This window comes from Dipodomys spectabilis, unplaced genomic scaffold (assembly GCF_019054845.1).
Source record: "Dipodomys spectabilis isolate Male_0828 unplaced genomic scaffold, ASM1905484v1 ptg000137l, whole genome shotgun sequence".
Lineage (NCBI taxonomy): Eukaryota > Metazoa > Chordata > Mammalia > Rodentia > Heteromyidae > Dipodomys > Dipodomys spectabilis.
This window is the reverse complement of record NW_024870814.1, coordinates 8,469,660-8,484,097: the sequence shown is the minus strand read 5'-3', so window position 1 is coordinate 8,484,097 and position 14,438 is coordinate 8,469,660. Positions and strand designations below refer to the sequence as shown.

Genomic DNA, 14,438 nt, shown 5'->3' with positions numbered 1-14,438 from the left:
AACGGGACAACAAGCGGGAGGTGCAATCCCATCAGGGTAGTATATATGCAAAAATATCAGGTTAAAGCCCATTTGAATATTACCATACACTAAGAATGTAAATGACAGTAATAGAAATAGTAATTACAAGTGGGAGAGGGGAGGGTGAATGGAGAGGCTGAATGAGAGTAAATATGATGGAGATAATTTATGCACATGTTTGACAATGGAGCAATGACATGGAGATTGATTTGGGAAGGGAGCAAGGAGGGACAGTGATGCAGGGAGAGAATCTATCAAGGTACACTGCTTGCAATGATGGATCCACCCAAATAAAACCTCCTGTACAACTAATTGATGCCCACTGTTAAGGAATGTTGAAAAATTATTTAAAGATCTGTACTGTAGCTGGGTAATGGCTCATGGCTGTAATCATAGCTACTCAGAAGGCTGAGATCTGAGGATCACAATTGAAAGCCAGCCTGGGCAAGAAAGAATGAGAGAATTTTATCTCCAATAAACCACTCAGAAAATGGAAGTGGTGCTGTGGCTCAAGTGATAGACCACTAGCCTTGAGCTGAACAGCTGAGGGACAGCACCCAGGCCCAGAGTTCAAGCCCCACAACCGACCAAAAAAAAATCTGTACTGTACACAATGGAGTAAAACTCCTATTATTGTAACATTTCTCTATAGTAGGCATTATAAGTGTTGCCAAGACTATCTGAATATAAAAAAGAATATCTAAATATATAGTAGGATGAATATATGCTAAATGTAAATACTGCATTTTTATTTAAGCACGTGCTGGAATTCTATCCACAGCTGGTCGAGATTACTGAACTAAACAACTCTCTGCTGGGCCCCAGATAAGAAGCACACGTCTGAAACAAGCAGAAAAGGTCAGATAAGTTGACGTTAGGCGAAATGAATCCCAAGATAAGGAGTCCAATGTTTTTTTCTTTCTTGCAATTGTTTCTGACATATGTATAAGATGATTTCCTTGTTGCTTTGTATGTCCCTTCCCCAAGGTATAACCCCTGTTTTCACTGTATTTGATGTTGGTATAATTTGTGGAGGGGAAGGGAAAAAACAAATCGTTTAAATAGGGATACAGGTACACCAATAGCAACAATGCTATGTTCAAGACATTATGTTGAAAAACGAAGTTTACAACTTAGGCCTGGGCGGGGAGAGGGGGGGGTGGACTGGACAAGTGAGGGGGATGGGAAGGGAAGGGAAGGGAAAACAAAGGAGGAGGCAGCAATTCTTGATACAAAATGCACTCATTACCTTGCCCACATAATTGTAACCCCTCTGCACGGTATTTTCACAATTAAATTTAAAAAAAACTTGCTACAACTTAAAAAAAGAAGAAGAAGAAGGACATGGGGACAGCTTGGCTACCATTCACAGGGAGGTTTTGTCCTGGCCTTTACCACAGGAGTAAGATTGTGTAACTTGGAAGCTGTAGTAAATTCCATCATTCACAACAGGTAGACACTGCTAAACAATATAGACACAAATTTTACAGTAGTGTGATCCTTTTGAGGAAGGAAACTTTCCCTTTTTCACTGGCTGAGTTTAGACTTCATGACTTTCCTAGGATATACATATTACAGACTTTGTTAAAGGGTTGAAATGGTTTCAGAAATAGTAATGTTAGCCAAGATTACAAAAAGAAAGGATTCTACCCTAAGCTGGCTGAATGACAGATCTTTAGTTTTTTCTACACATCAAATTCCACAGCTATTCCTTAAAGCTACGTAGGATAGCATATTCAAGCACAATGGTATTGGGAAAAGAAAACTTTTGATTGCCATGAAACATTACTTGTTATTATAGTCAGAAAAGAATATCTTATAATAAATGGATAAATTAAAAAATTTAAATGTGGATAGGTAAAAATATACATATGTAAATATATGTGCGTGTGAGGTCAGAATGTGTGTGGATGACTGTGAGATAGAAAGTTACAGAGATAGAATGATAGACAGGTAGAATAAATGAAGATAAGGAAATAGAGACAGGGTTGGTAGAGATATACGCACTGTTCTTGGTAGGTAGCAAGCTGAGCTATGATTCAAGTAGGCACGTGGCTTATCCTACTCTGCCATCTGCCGACTAAGCTTTATAACGGCAACTGACTTCAGAATAAGTTATTTGGTCAAAATGAGATATTTCATTCCTTTCATTTTAATACTTTACAGAATCTTTAATTATATATAAACACATAACAGTGTAATTACCCCCAATGTCACCAATTAATGTTTTCCAACCTCATTTTGCCTACCTGTTTGATCCAAATTACCTCTAAAACCCTACACACACACACAGCACCACCACCACCACCACCACCACTACCACCACCACCACCACCACCACCACCACATGCATGCCCGCACACTCCCACACACAAATGCACAGTGTTTAAGCCAATTATCACTAGTTTGTTAACTGATGATGACTTTTTAAATAACAACCATACTAATAGAGACTTAAAAGGGATTCCCATCTGGTACCATCTCATTCTGAAGAACGTAAAAATATATAGACAGCACCTAACAGCCATTTTCGCTTCTGTACCTTTGCTTGCTAAAAACTCTGCTAAAACCTTGAGGAGTGGAGTGAAAGAGGCAGAAAACTGGACTGCCCTCAAAGTAGGCAAGCACCCCATAAAGGAATTTATTAAAAGGTATGGAGTAACATTAATGCTTAATGTAATAGAAATTAGAAGTTATGATTACTAACTGTTTATTTTTGCTTCTGTAGGAATTGCTTTATGCTAGATGATTTTATGGTTTTTGTATGATTTTAACTGTGACTGGTTTTAGTTACTCAGTAGTGGAATGTCAGCCTGGGAGCCTAGAGTTGCTTAGTAAAAGACTTCAAAGGGTTTACAGCCTTGACCAAGGGCGCAAAGTCCTCAGAATTATCCCCACAGCTGCAACATCCTTCCCAGAGGCCGGGGCAGTAAGGCCCTAGGGAAGAAATATAATGTTTAAACAAACCTAAGCAACTCCATTTTTGTTTAACACTCCATCTCAGTTCTGCGACTTGACTCGTGATCCACTTTAGCTTCAATGCTAGGAATTTTTGATAGAAAGCCATGCACAATTCTTGGAGCCATAGACGGTGTTTGCTTAAGGCAGGTGTTAGCCCCCAAGTGGTGTTGCCCCTCAGCCACCTAGGACTAAGAGTTTCTAACCAACAAGTTCTTCAGAGCCCAGGGCGAGACATGCCATGCATTCTGTTGGTCTGGGTGTGACTCATAACCATTTTTCGGTCAAGCTATGGACCAAGGACATTTTTCTGTAAAGGTCAACCAATCATAACTTGCCAGTCTTGGCTTGCTTTAAATGTAAATGTTAACCAATCATGTAATTTCTTATGTAAAAGTTCCTTAAAGTTATTTGTTCAATTCTATAAAAACTGTGTTGATTCTATGCTCAGGGCCTCTTAGAGTCACCGGATACCGTGTGCGCGGAGAACCAAGCCAATAACTGCCAACCCAGACTGATATACCCAGCAAAGTTAGCATTTACATTTGATGGAGAACTGAAAATTTTTAATAGCAAAGAAAAATTAAATGAATACATAAACACTAAGCCAGCAATACAAAGAATACTAACAGGGGGACACAACCTGAAGAAAGCAACCAGGAACTGGGACCTGCACCCAGACAGGCATTAATCAAAGTCTAACTGAGCAAGCACAGGAGGAAAGAAAAGAAGAAAAACTCAGGAAAACAGGGAATGACAGGGACAACAATGCATCTCTCTATACTATCTCTTAATATTAATGGGCTTAATTGGCCAATCAAAAGAAAAAGAACTGCAGACTGGATCAGAAAACATGACCCTCCATCTGTTGCCTTCAGGAGACCCACCTCTCAGCCAAACATACAAACAAATTCAGAGTGAAGGGTTGGAAAAGGATCTACCAATCAAATGTCCCAGGTAAGAAAGCAGGTGTAGCTATGTTGATATCTGACAAAATAAACTTTTCATTAAAATCAGTACAGAAAGACAAGGATGGACACTACATATTAATACAGGGAACAATCCAAGAGGAGGATATTACCATCATCAACTTATATGCCCCAAATATTGGTGCACCCAGATATGTTAAACAAATACTCTCAGACTTACAGAATAAAATAGATCCCAATACGATAATACTAGGAGACTTTAACACACCACTCTCACCAAAGGACAGGTCTACCAACCAGAGGATTGGCAAAGAAGCTACCGAATTAAATGAGGCCATACTTCAAGTGGAATTAACTGACATCTACCGAGTATTTCACCCTAAAACAACACAGCACACATTCTTCTCAGCAGCTCATGGAACTTTCTCCTAAATAGACCATATCATAGTTCATGCAAGGAACTTAAGCAAATACAAAGGGATCCACATAATCCCCTGTATCCTATCTGACCTCAGTGGAATCAAGCTAGTTCTCAATAACAAAGCATACCGCAGAAATTTCTCTAATACATGGAAATTGAACAGCACACTCCTTAGCAATGCCTGGGTAATGGAAGAGATCAGAGAAAAAATAGAACATTTCCTACAACTCAATGAAAATGAAAACACCTCGCAAAGCAGTCCTGAGGGGCAAATTTATTGCCCTCAGCGCCCACATCAAGAGAATGGAGACAGACCCCCCCAAAAACTCCATCCCCAAACTCTTAGAAATCATAAATCTCTTTGGCAAAATAGCAGGATACAAAATAAACCCACAAAAATCAGTTGCCTTCCTATACACTGATAATGTACAGGAAGAGAGGGAAATAAAGGGAGCAACCCCATTCACAATAACCTCCCAAAAAATAAAATATTTAGGAATTAACCTAACCAAAGATGTAAAAGAACTATTTAATGAGAACTATAAAAAGTTAAAGAAAGAAATTGCAGAAGACACTAGGAAATGGAAAGACCTCCCATGCTCCTGGATAGGCCGACTTAATATAGTAAAGATGGTAATACTTCCAAAACTAATATACAAATTCAATGCAATTCCTATTAAAATCCCAATGACATATGTCACTGAAATACAGAAAACAGTCCAAAAATTCATATGGAACAACAAAAGACCTAGAATAGCCAAAACAATTCTAGGGGATAAAGACAATATGGGAGGGCTATCCATGCCGAACTTCAAACTCTACTACAGAGCTATAATAACAAAGACAGCATGGTACTGGCACAAAAACAGACCCGAAGACCAATGGAACAGAATAGAAGATCCAGATATAAATCCACAGGCCTACAGCCAGCTGATATTTGACAAAGAAGCCGAAGACATACGATGGAAGAAACACAGCCTCTTCAACCGCTGGTGCTGGGAAAACTGGGCAGCCACATGCAGAAAACTAAAAGTGGACCCCAGCCTATCACCATGCACCAACATCAACTCAAAATGGATTAAAGACCTTAACATTAAACCTGAATCTCTGAAACTACTGCAGGACAGAGTAGGAGAGACACTTGAACTAATAGGCACAGGAAGGAACTTCCTGAACAGAGTCCCAGGGTCACAACAAGTTGGAGAGAGACTCGACAAATGGGACTACCTTAAAATAAAAAGCTTCTGCACAGCTAAATCTATCGCAACTAAGCTAGAAAGACAACCAACTAATTGGGAAAAAATATTTACCAGCAATATATCAGACAAGGGGTTAACATCCTGTATATACAGGGAACTCAAGAAACTAATCCCTCCCAAACCTAACAAACCAATTACTAAATGGGCAAGGGAACTAAAGAGGGACTTCTCAAATGAAGAAATAAAAATGGCAAAGAAACACATGAGGAAATGTTCATCATCCCTGGTGGTGAAGGAAATGCAAATAAAGACAACCCTGAGATACCACCTTACCCCAGTCTGAATGTCCCACATCCACAAATCAGCCAACGACAAATGCTGGAGGGGATGTGGAGAAAGAGGAACCCTATTACACTGCTGGTGGGAATGTACACTTATACAACCACTTTGGAAAGCAGTCTGGAGGGTCCTTAGAAAGCTAAAGATTGACCTCCCTTACGACCCAGTCATACCACTTCTAGGCATCTACCCTGAACAACAGGAACCAATATACAAGGACACGTGCACCTCCATGTTTATTGCAGCACTGTTCACAATAGCTAGGATATGGAAACAACCTAGATGCCCCACCACAAATGAATGGATCCAAAAATTGTGGTATCTATACACAATGGAATATTATGCAGCCATTAGAAATGACAAAATAATGGCATTTGCAGGGAAATGGATGGAGCTAGAAGGAATCATGTTGAGCGAGGTAAGCCAAGAGCAAAGAGACAAATGGTACATGGTCTCCCTGATAAGTGGATGCTAAAGCCAAAATGTTAGGTGATATGACAAAACTAACAGGACTTAAGAAACAAAGAACTCCCACTCATCTGGTTGAACCACTACTAAATATCCCCATGCTGCTGATCACATATATGGTATATAACATGTGAACACCGTTATATATTACAGACTGTGATAGACAATTTGCTCCAGGAAAGTTAGAATGAACTTGTGACTTTAAATGAACATCATTATTCCACAATACTGTGAATTTCCGGAAATTATGTAATCACTTAATCACAATCAAAAAAAAAAAAAAGAACCTCGGGGAAGGGAGGGAGGGAGGGGATGGTAGGGGGAAAACAATGGAGGGGGTAACAATGTTCAAGAGGAAGTGTACTCATTACCTCACTCATGCAACTGTAACCCTCTGTATAGTATCTTTACAATAAAAAAAATGAGTACATATTTTAAATAGTTACAGAGAATATCAAAAAACATATTCGTTTGTGTGTGGGGTGTGTGTGTGTGTGTGTGTGTGTGTGTGTGTGTGTGTGTGTGTGTGTGTGTGTATGGGTACTGTATCTTGAACTCAAAACATGTGAGGTCTCTCATAGCTTCTTTCATTCAAGGAAAGTGCTCTACTACTTCAGTCACAGCTCCAGGTCTACTTTTTTAGTGATTAAATGGAGATAAGATTCTCACAGACATTCCTACATGGAGGGGCTTCCAACCACAATTCTCAGACCTCAGCCATGTAAGTAGCAAGGATTATTGGTTCATCCAGTACCCAATTGAAAGGCTTTTATGTAAGAAAGAATTTAGAATGCCCACCTTGGGTTTTCTGATACCTTTTCAGGAAGTAAACCTCATTAGATTTCAGATAGTGATAGGAAAATAATATTAGGATAGCTTTCTCTTTTGTCTTCTTTACAGTAAAATGCCCACATTAATGATATACTACATAAGGAATTCAACATATAGTACGTCTAAGATCTTCACTGTCTTTCTACAACAATATTGGATGGAGGTGCCCATGGATAAACTAAAGAGAAAATTAACCAAAGATGAGGACATCAAATGGCATATGTTGTCACACATTTCTAGTGATTAAATTGCAAAATTCAAAAATTATTTTTGAAACAAAGTATGACTGACAGACCTGAAAAGAACAGGATGTGAGGAGGTAGAATAGGGATGTATGTTTGTTTGAAATTGACCACAGAAGTTCATTCAGCTGGTGAACAAGGTGGAAGGACAGAAGAAATAAACTAGGTATATGGCCTTCTATGCTTGAGGTTTTGAAATAAGGTATCATGGACTTAATATTGGGAAAGAAATAAATCCAGGAAATGATTGGGTTTAATACTGAGAAGTAAATGAGACAAAAATAAGGAATAGGAACAAAATAGAAGACTCCAGGATTAAAGGAAGGGGAGAGAAGGAGAATTGACCTATCCAGAAGCACTAGACTCACCAGCACCAACGGCTCCTGCCTGTAATCCTAGCTACTCAGAAGACTAAGATCTGAGGATTGCTTTCCTAAGGGACTCAGTCTGCGAGAAAGTCCATGAAACTCATATCTTCAATTAACCAACAAAATAAAAGCAAATGTATGACTCAAGCAGTAGAGCACTAGCCTTCAACAAAAGGAAAGGAAAGGAAAGAAAAAGCAGCTCAGGAATACCACCCAGGCACTGAGTTCAAACCTATGGAATGGCACTCACATGCACACACACAAACACACACACACACACACACACATACACACACAACTACATCTATCTCTAAAGAGTAAAAACTAACTTCATGGCATCAGCCATTTAAACATGAGAAATATTCAGATACTTGTAATACAAGAACTCCTAACAATGTCTCTCAGACAACCTTACCATATTTTGCTACAATTATCTCCCTCAAAGAAAGTTCCAGAAGCCAAAGCACCTGAAAGATCTCCTGGTCCCTGCAAACCCTACCAGGGCTCAATGGAGAAATGCTCCCTCCCACACAGGGAGGAAGGATGCCAGTTCAGGGCTGTGGGAGAAGGCAGCTGTGCACACAGCAAGGCTCACTGACCCATGGCCTGGACAGGAGGTTTGTGATCGAGGCTGAAGCACTGTGAAAGGGAAGTTATAATTCTGTTGGCAGTAATAATCTGCCACAATTTCAGCCTGCATGCTGCTGATAACGAAAGTGTAGTCTGCCCCAGATCCACTGTTAATGGATTCCAGGTGGCTGAGTGGATGCGCAATACATGAACAGCTGAGGAGCTTCTCCCCATTTCTGCTGATACCAAGGCACGTCCTTCTCATTATCCTTGCTCCATAACAGACTCTGACTGGGCTTACAGTTGATGGTGACCCTCTCCCCAGCAGATACAGCCAAGGACCTTGGAGACTGAGTAACCACAATGTTCCTACAAGCACCAGCATTCAGAAAGCCACACTGATCATAACTATGTACACACAGATTTTATAACATGAATATAAATAGTGAAGATTTTCATCAAAACAACATTGTAATGTCAGTATATTTATCTCTACACAGATACTAGTCTATAAATGGGAAGACAGTAGAACTTTTATGGCAACATTTTCAAATATCTCACCAAACACCAAAGTGCTTGCCTTGAGCTGAAGAGTTGAAGGACAGTGCCTAGGCCCAGAGTTCAAACCCCATGATCATGAAAAAAAAAAAAAATACTGTACCGAGGGGTTACAGTTTTGTGAATACATTTCTTGTTGATCATTGTTGCGCCTCCTTTGCTTTTCTCCTACTATCCCTTCCCTCCCCAGGTTCCTGAATCCTCCCTCCATTCTCCCCCCTCCCCAAATTTGTAGAGTCCGTTTTCAACATAATATCTTGTATCTCTCATTGGCACATTGGGTCAACCTGTATCCTTGTTTCAGCATTTTGTTATCCCCCTTCCCCTCCCCAAAATAGATAAATGTATATACAAGATGCAGGGTACCAAAATCAAATATAATGACAACAGGGGTTATACCAAAGAAGGAAAAACATACAAAATAGAACCTAAAAATCACATAGTACATTAAAAACAACAGCAACAAAGAAAAAAACCTCTTGTGTCCATATCTTGGAGTTCATTTTGCTTAACATCATCTTATATTACATAGCTTTTGACCATTTCTGCTTGTCTAGTAAGATTATCTGAGATGTATAGTACTTATTGAAAAAAAAGGAAACTGTGTTTCTTTGTTTCTGGCTTACTTCACTTAATATAATTTTTCCAAGACTTGTCATTTCTTTACAAATGGGCTAGTGTCATTCTTTCTGATGGTGGCATAGAACTGTATTATATACACACATATATATGCATATATATATACATTATCTTGATCCATTCATCTAATGAGGGGCATATGGGATGGTTCCATATCTTAGCTATGGTGAATAATGCTGCAGTAAATATAGTTGTGCTGCTGGGAGGGAGGTTTATATGAATCTGACATAACTGGAAATAAGTATGACAGAATGTGCACAGAACTAGTTTGTAGTTCCCAAGAACTTTGAATTCACAACTGAAAGTAAAATTCCCACCTTTGCATTTGTTTTAAACTGGGCAATTAACTCTTTAGCTGAAACATAAATTCTTGTATTCCTCCCTGCCAAGTTCTCTCCACATGAGCATCACAGAGTTTAACTTGCTAGGTCCAAGGAAAAGGTCTTGCTAAGCTTTCTTTCTAACATGCTTTGTCCACTTGGAAACTACAGAAAGAGTACAGAGTACTTTATGTACAGAGTACAGAAAGAATGACATTGCCCCATTTGTTAGGAAATGGAAAGACTTGGAAAAAAATTATATTAAGTGAAGTAAGCCAGGTACAAAGAAACATAGGTCCCATGGTTTCCCTTATTTGCAATATCTGAGACAAGCAGAAAAGGTCAGATAAGATGATGGTAAGCAAAAAGAACCCCAAGATAAGGAATCAAGTGGTTTTTTGCTTTCTTGCTCTTCATTCTAATGTATTAATAAGGCACCATGTGATATTTTGTTGCTTTGTAGGTCCTTCCTCCCAAGGTATAACTCTTCATTTCACTGTATTTGATGTTAGTTTAATTTGGGGAACAGAAGGGAAAAAATTGTTTAAATAGGGATACAGGTTGACCCATTGCAACAATGAGATGTACAAGATGCCATGTTGAAAAATGAACTTTAAAATATAGACCGGGAGGGGGGGAAAGGAGGAGCGGAGGCAACAATGCTTGATAAGAAATGTACTTATTGGGCTGGGAAGGTGGCTCAGTGATTGAGTACTTGCCTTACATGCATGAGGCCCTGGGTTCGATTCCTCAGCACCACATGAGCAAAAAGAAAATAAGCTGGAAGTGGTGCTGTGACTCAAGTGGTAGAACACTAGCCTTGAGCTGAAGAGCTGAGGGACAGTTCCCAGGCCCAGAGTTCAGGCCCCACAACTGGACCGGAAAAAAAAAAAAAAGAAATGTACTTATTGCCTTGCTCATGTGATTTTAACCCCTCTGTACAGTATTTTCACAATAAAAACTTATTTAAAAAAAAGAAAGTATCCCTGTAGCTGAACTCTATGCTGTCAATGATAGAAAACTGAAAGGCCATACTTGGGAGGGCCACGTTGTTAATCTCTTAGCTGGGAAGGAGCCAATAGGTTCCCCTCCAAGAGATGAATTGCCACACCTCTACTGCACTGGGTCTCCTTACTGTCTTAGAGAGGTTGGTCCAAATGCATCTCCAATCCCACTTCTGCAATAATACATCCAGAATGTCCACATGGCCTCCTACTGCCCACTGAGGAAAACAGCAAGGAATTTGTTTGTACTTGCTTCCATCCAATAGAGAAATTATTTGACACAACTAAGATGCTTCCTTCCATGCCCTTTAAGTGTTGCCACATTGTTGCACCCACCATACCATTTGCATAGTGCGCCCTAGGGAGGAGTCTCCTTGCTAAGTTTAACTCCTCAAGATGAGATGCCCTGCTGAGCTCCTGGGGCTGCTGATGCTCTGGATCCCTGGTAAGGACACAGAGAGATGAAGGAGAGGAGAAAGGAGATAGGGTGTGAGGGTGACGCCTAGGGAGAATTACTGTTGCTGTTGTGTGTTCTATCCACATGTATGATGTATGTGGTTTTTTTTAGGGGGGGGGGGGTCCGGTCGTGGGCCTGAACTCTGGGCCTGGGTGTTGTCCCTCAGCTCTTCACCTCAGGATAGTGATATACCACTTGAGCCACAGCGCCACTTCCGGCTTTTTTTTCTGCTTATGTGGTGCTGAGGAATCGAACCCATGGCCTCATGCATGCAAGGCAAGCACTCTACCACTGAGCCACCTTCCCAACCGGAGATGTGGATTTCATCCTTCAGGAATGCAGATGCTCTTTAGATCTGTGAGGAGAGGAAGATTCCAGAGCATCTGGACCTAGATTCTGCTAAAAATAGAGTGAGATGGTATGGGCAATGCCCTTTGGATGAAAATCTTACATCCTGTCTTAAAATGAATATATAAATTATAAATTAAAATTCCAACAGTACTCTAGCTTATACTGTGCAAGAGGAACATAGTGAAACCTGCCAAAAAAATTGTATACATGACCTGGCACTTGTCTTTCATGTTTTAGCATCTTGTGGAGACATCGTGATGACACAGACTCCACTCTCCCTGTCCATCAACCCTGAAGAGCCAGACTCCATCTCCTGCAAGTCCAGTGAGAGCCTCCTGTATAGCGATGGAAACACATACTTGCATTGGTACCTGCAGAAGCCAGGCCAGTCTATACAACTCTTGATCTATAAGGTTTCTAACTGATTTACTGGGGTCCCAGACAGGTTCAGTGGCAGGGGGTCAGGCACAGATTTCAAACTGACAATCAGCAAGGTGAAGCCTGAGGATGCAGGAGTTTATTGCTGGGGGAAGATACAAAATGCCCTACCACTGTGCTACAGCCCAGAGCAAAAACCTCCCTGCATGGGGCAGCCCAGCTGTGCCCATGTGCTGCTTGCCTGGGGACCAGCAGAGCAGATTCTCTGAGTCTGTGTGCAAGGACAAGGTTGGGAAACTCAGAGCTATAAACTGCAGCTGAGGTCTGTGTCCCATGGGGGCCTCGGCTACACTCAACAAAACCATTATTGGTGAGCTGCAACAGATGTCCCAAAGCATTTGTGTCAAAAGTGTACAGATGCCACAAGTCACTTCTGAGTAAGCACACAGGACTAAGTGAAGGAATTTTACAGACAGGCTGAAGACCTGTTTTCTTGGGAAGATTTTCCCACGGACAAATGAACGTGTGACTTCTGCAAAAGATTTGGTGCCTTGCCAATTTTGTTCTTTTTGAAATAGAAACTAAGTCACAAACACACAAAAATTACTTCACTTTTAAAAAGTAATAAAAGGAAAATCATGAAAATGACATGTTCTTTTCACTTCCATTCTCATTATTTCAGGATCTAGAGAGGATATGATGTTGTAGAATCGGTCTTCTATACATCACCCTTAAAGAGCTGGTCTGCATCTCAAGAAAAACTCAGAAAGGCTTCTCATAGTGCCGCACACCTCTAATACCCGCCACTCAGGATGCTGAGATTAAGAGGACTGTAGTTAAAGCCCAACCCAGGGAAAGGGTTAGCAAGATGTCATCTGAGCAAACATACTGGCTGGATGGCACACACATTTATTGTTCCAGCTATGCAGGAGGTTATAGGTAGAAGGCTCTTTGTCGGATCTGATCAAAAATGAAAGACTTTACCTAGAAATTAACCAAAGCAAAAATGACTAGGGGTGGCTCGGCTCAAGTGGTAGAGTGTCTAACAAACAAGGGGCCCTGAGATGAAACCCAGAACCCAGGAATAAAAGACAACACTAGTGAAGACATCCTTTCTTGTTGGTACCTGACATCATTGCACATTCCATGGGAAGTGGTTCCCACCATGAATAACTCTGAAACTTTGCTAATTCAATGATTACTAAAGATCCTGCCCATAAGCACCTTAAATCCAACCACATGTTACCAATCCATCATCAGCTCATAAGCAAGTTGGTCAAAGGTGCCTGTGCCGTCATTTTATACTGTGGATGACATAGGACAGAATGGCATTCAAGACAGACCTTAGAGCTCTGTTGGCAAGGAGGTCCACAGAAGGCAGCACTGGGGTCGGAAGGTCAGCAGTGAGCAAAATACAGAGCAGGGAGGGCACCCCAGGCTTGAGACTCATGCTCATAAAAATGGCATCAGTGCCTTTTTATATGGAAAGGATCAAGACAATGGAGAAAAAAGAAAGTGGGAGTGAAAAAATACTGTTTACAAAACAAATGAACCAAAACTTGCAGTTGGTTTACACTATTATATAAAATAAACACTGTGGAAAGTGGTGCTGGTGGAAATATTATGTTTTCTTGCTTAGAAAAGAAAATAAGACATGCACGCTGGAATATGTAAATGAATAGACGCATGTAAACTATCACCAGCTGCACAGACAACAAGGAGACTCTCTTAAAGGGTTTAAGATGTGAATGTGGCCAAGTGGAGTTACTTGAGCTTTTGGCCATGGAGTATAGGAGACTCATGAGTCCAACACAGCCAGGCAGAGAGTTCATTCTCATCAACAGTTTAGAAGGGTATATCTTCCTCACAACCCTACCAGCACCTTCTGTGGCTGGTGTACTGGATGGTGGCTATGCTGAGTACGTAAGTATAGCCATGGTGCCTGGGGCACAGAGCATCAGCAGGAGCTTGCTCCAAGTTCTCCAACTTTGTCCTCACACACAAGCTCAGAGAATCTCTCTGCTGATCCCCAACAAGCCATATATAAGAACAGCTTAATGTGGGGCAGGGAGAGAAATTTGCTCCAAAGCAGTCACTCTGGACCCAAACTCCTTCTTCCTCTTCCTCCTCCTCCTCACTATGACTGACAATGTGTCCAGAGGTCTCCTCTACCAGAGTCCATTTTCCTTTTTTTTAATTGTTAAAATACCATACAGATGGGTTACAATTACATGAGCAATGTAATGAGTACATTTCTTATCAAGCATCAGTGCTGTAAATAAAGTGAAAAGTCTTCAGAAACACCCAGAAAATTCCAAAACATGAACCCAGAAATGTCAGTTGGTCACTGGTCCTAATTGCAGTGCTAATCCAGTGCTGACCAGT

At 40.7% G+C, this 14,438-nt stretch overlaps 1 gene segment (V, D, J or C); it reads left to right on the top strand.

Moving 5' to 3' along the window:
* Positions 1 to 12,221, top strand: part of LOC122116729 — a 28,019-nt gene extending 15,798 nt beyond the window's left edge. Inside the window, 1 exon segment of the V gene segment in view lies at positions 11,913 to 12,221. Coding sequence covers positions 11,913 to 12,100 — 188 coding nt within the window.
* Positions 12,222 to 14,438: the final 2,217 nt, after the last annotated feature.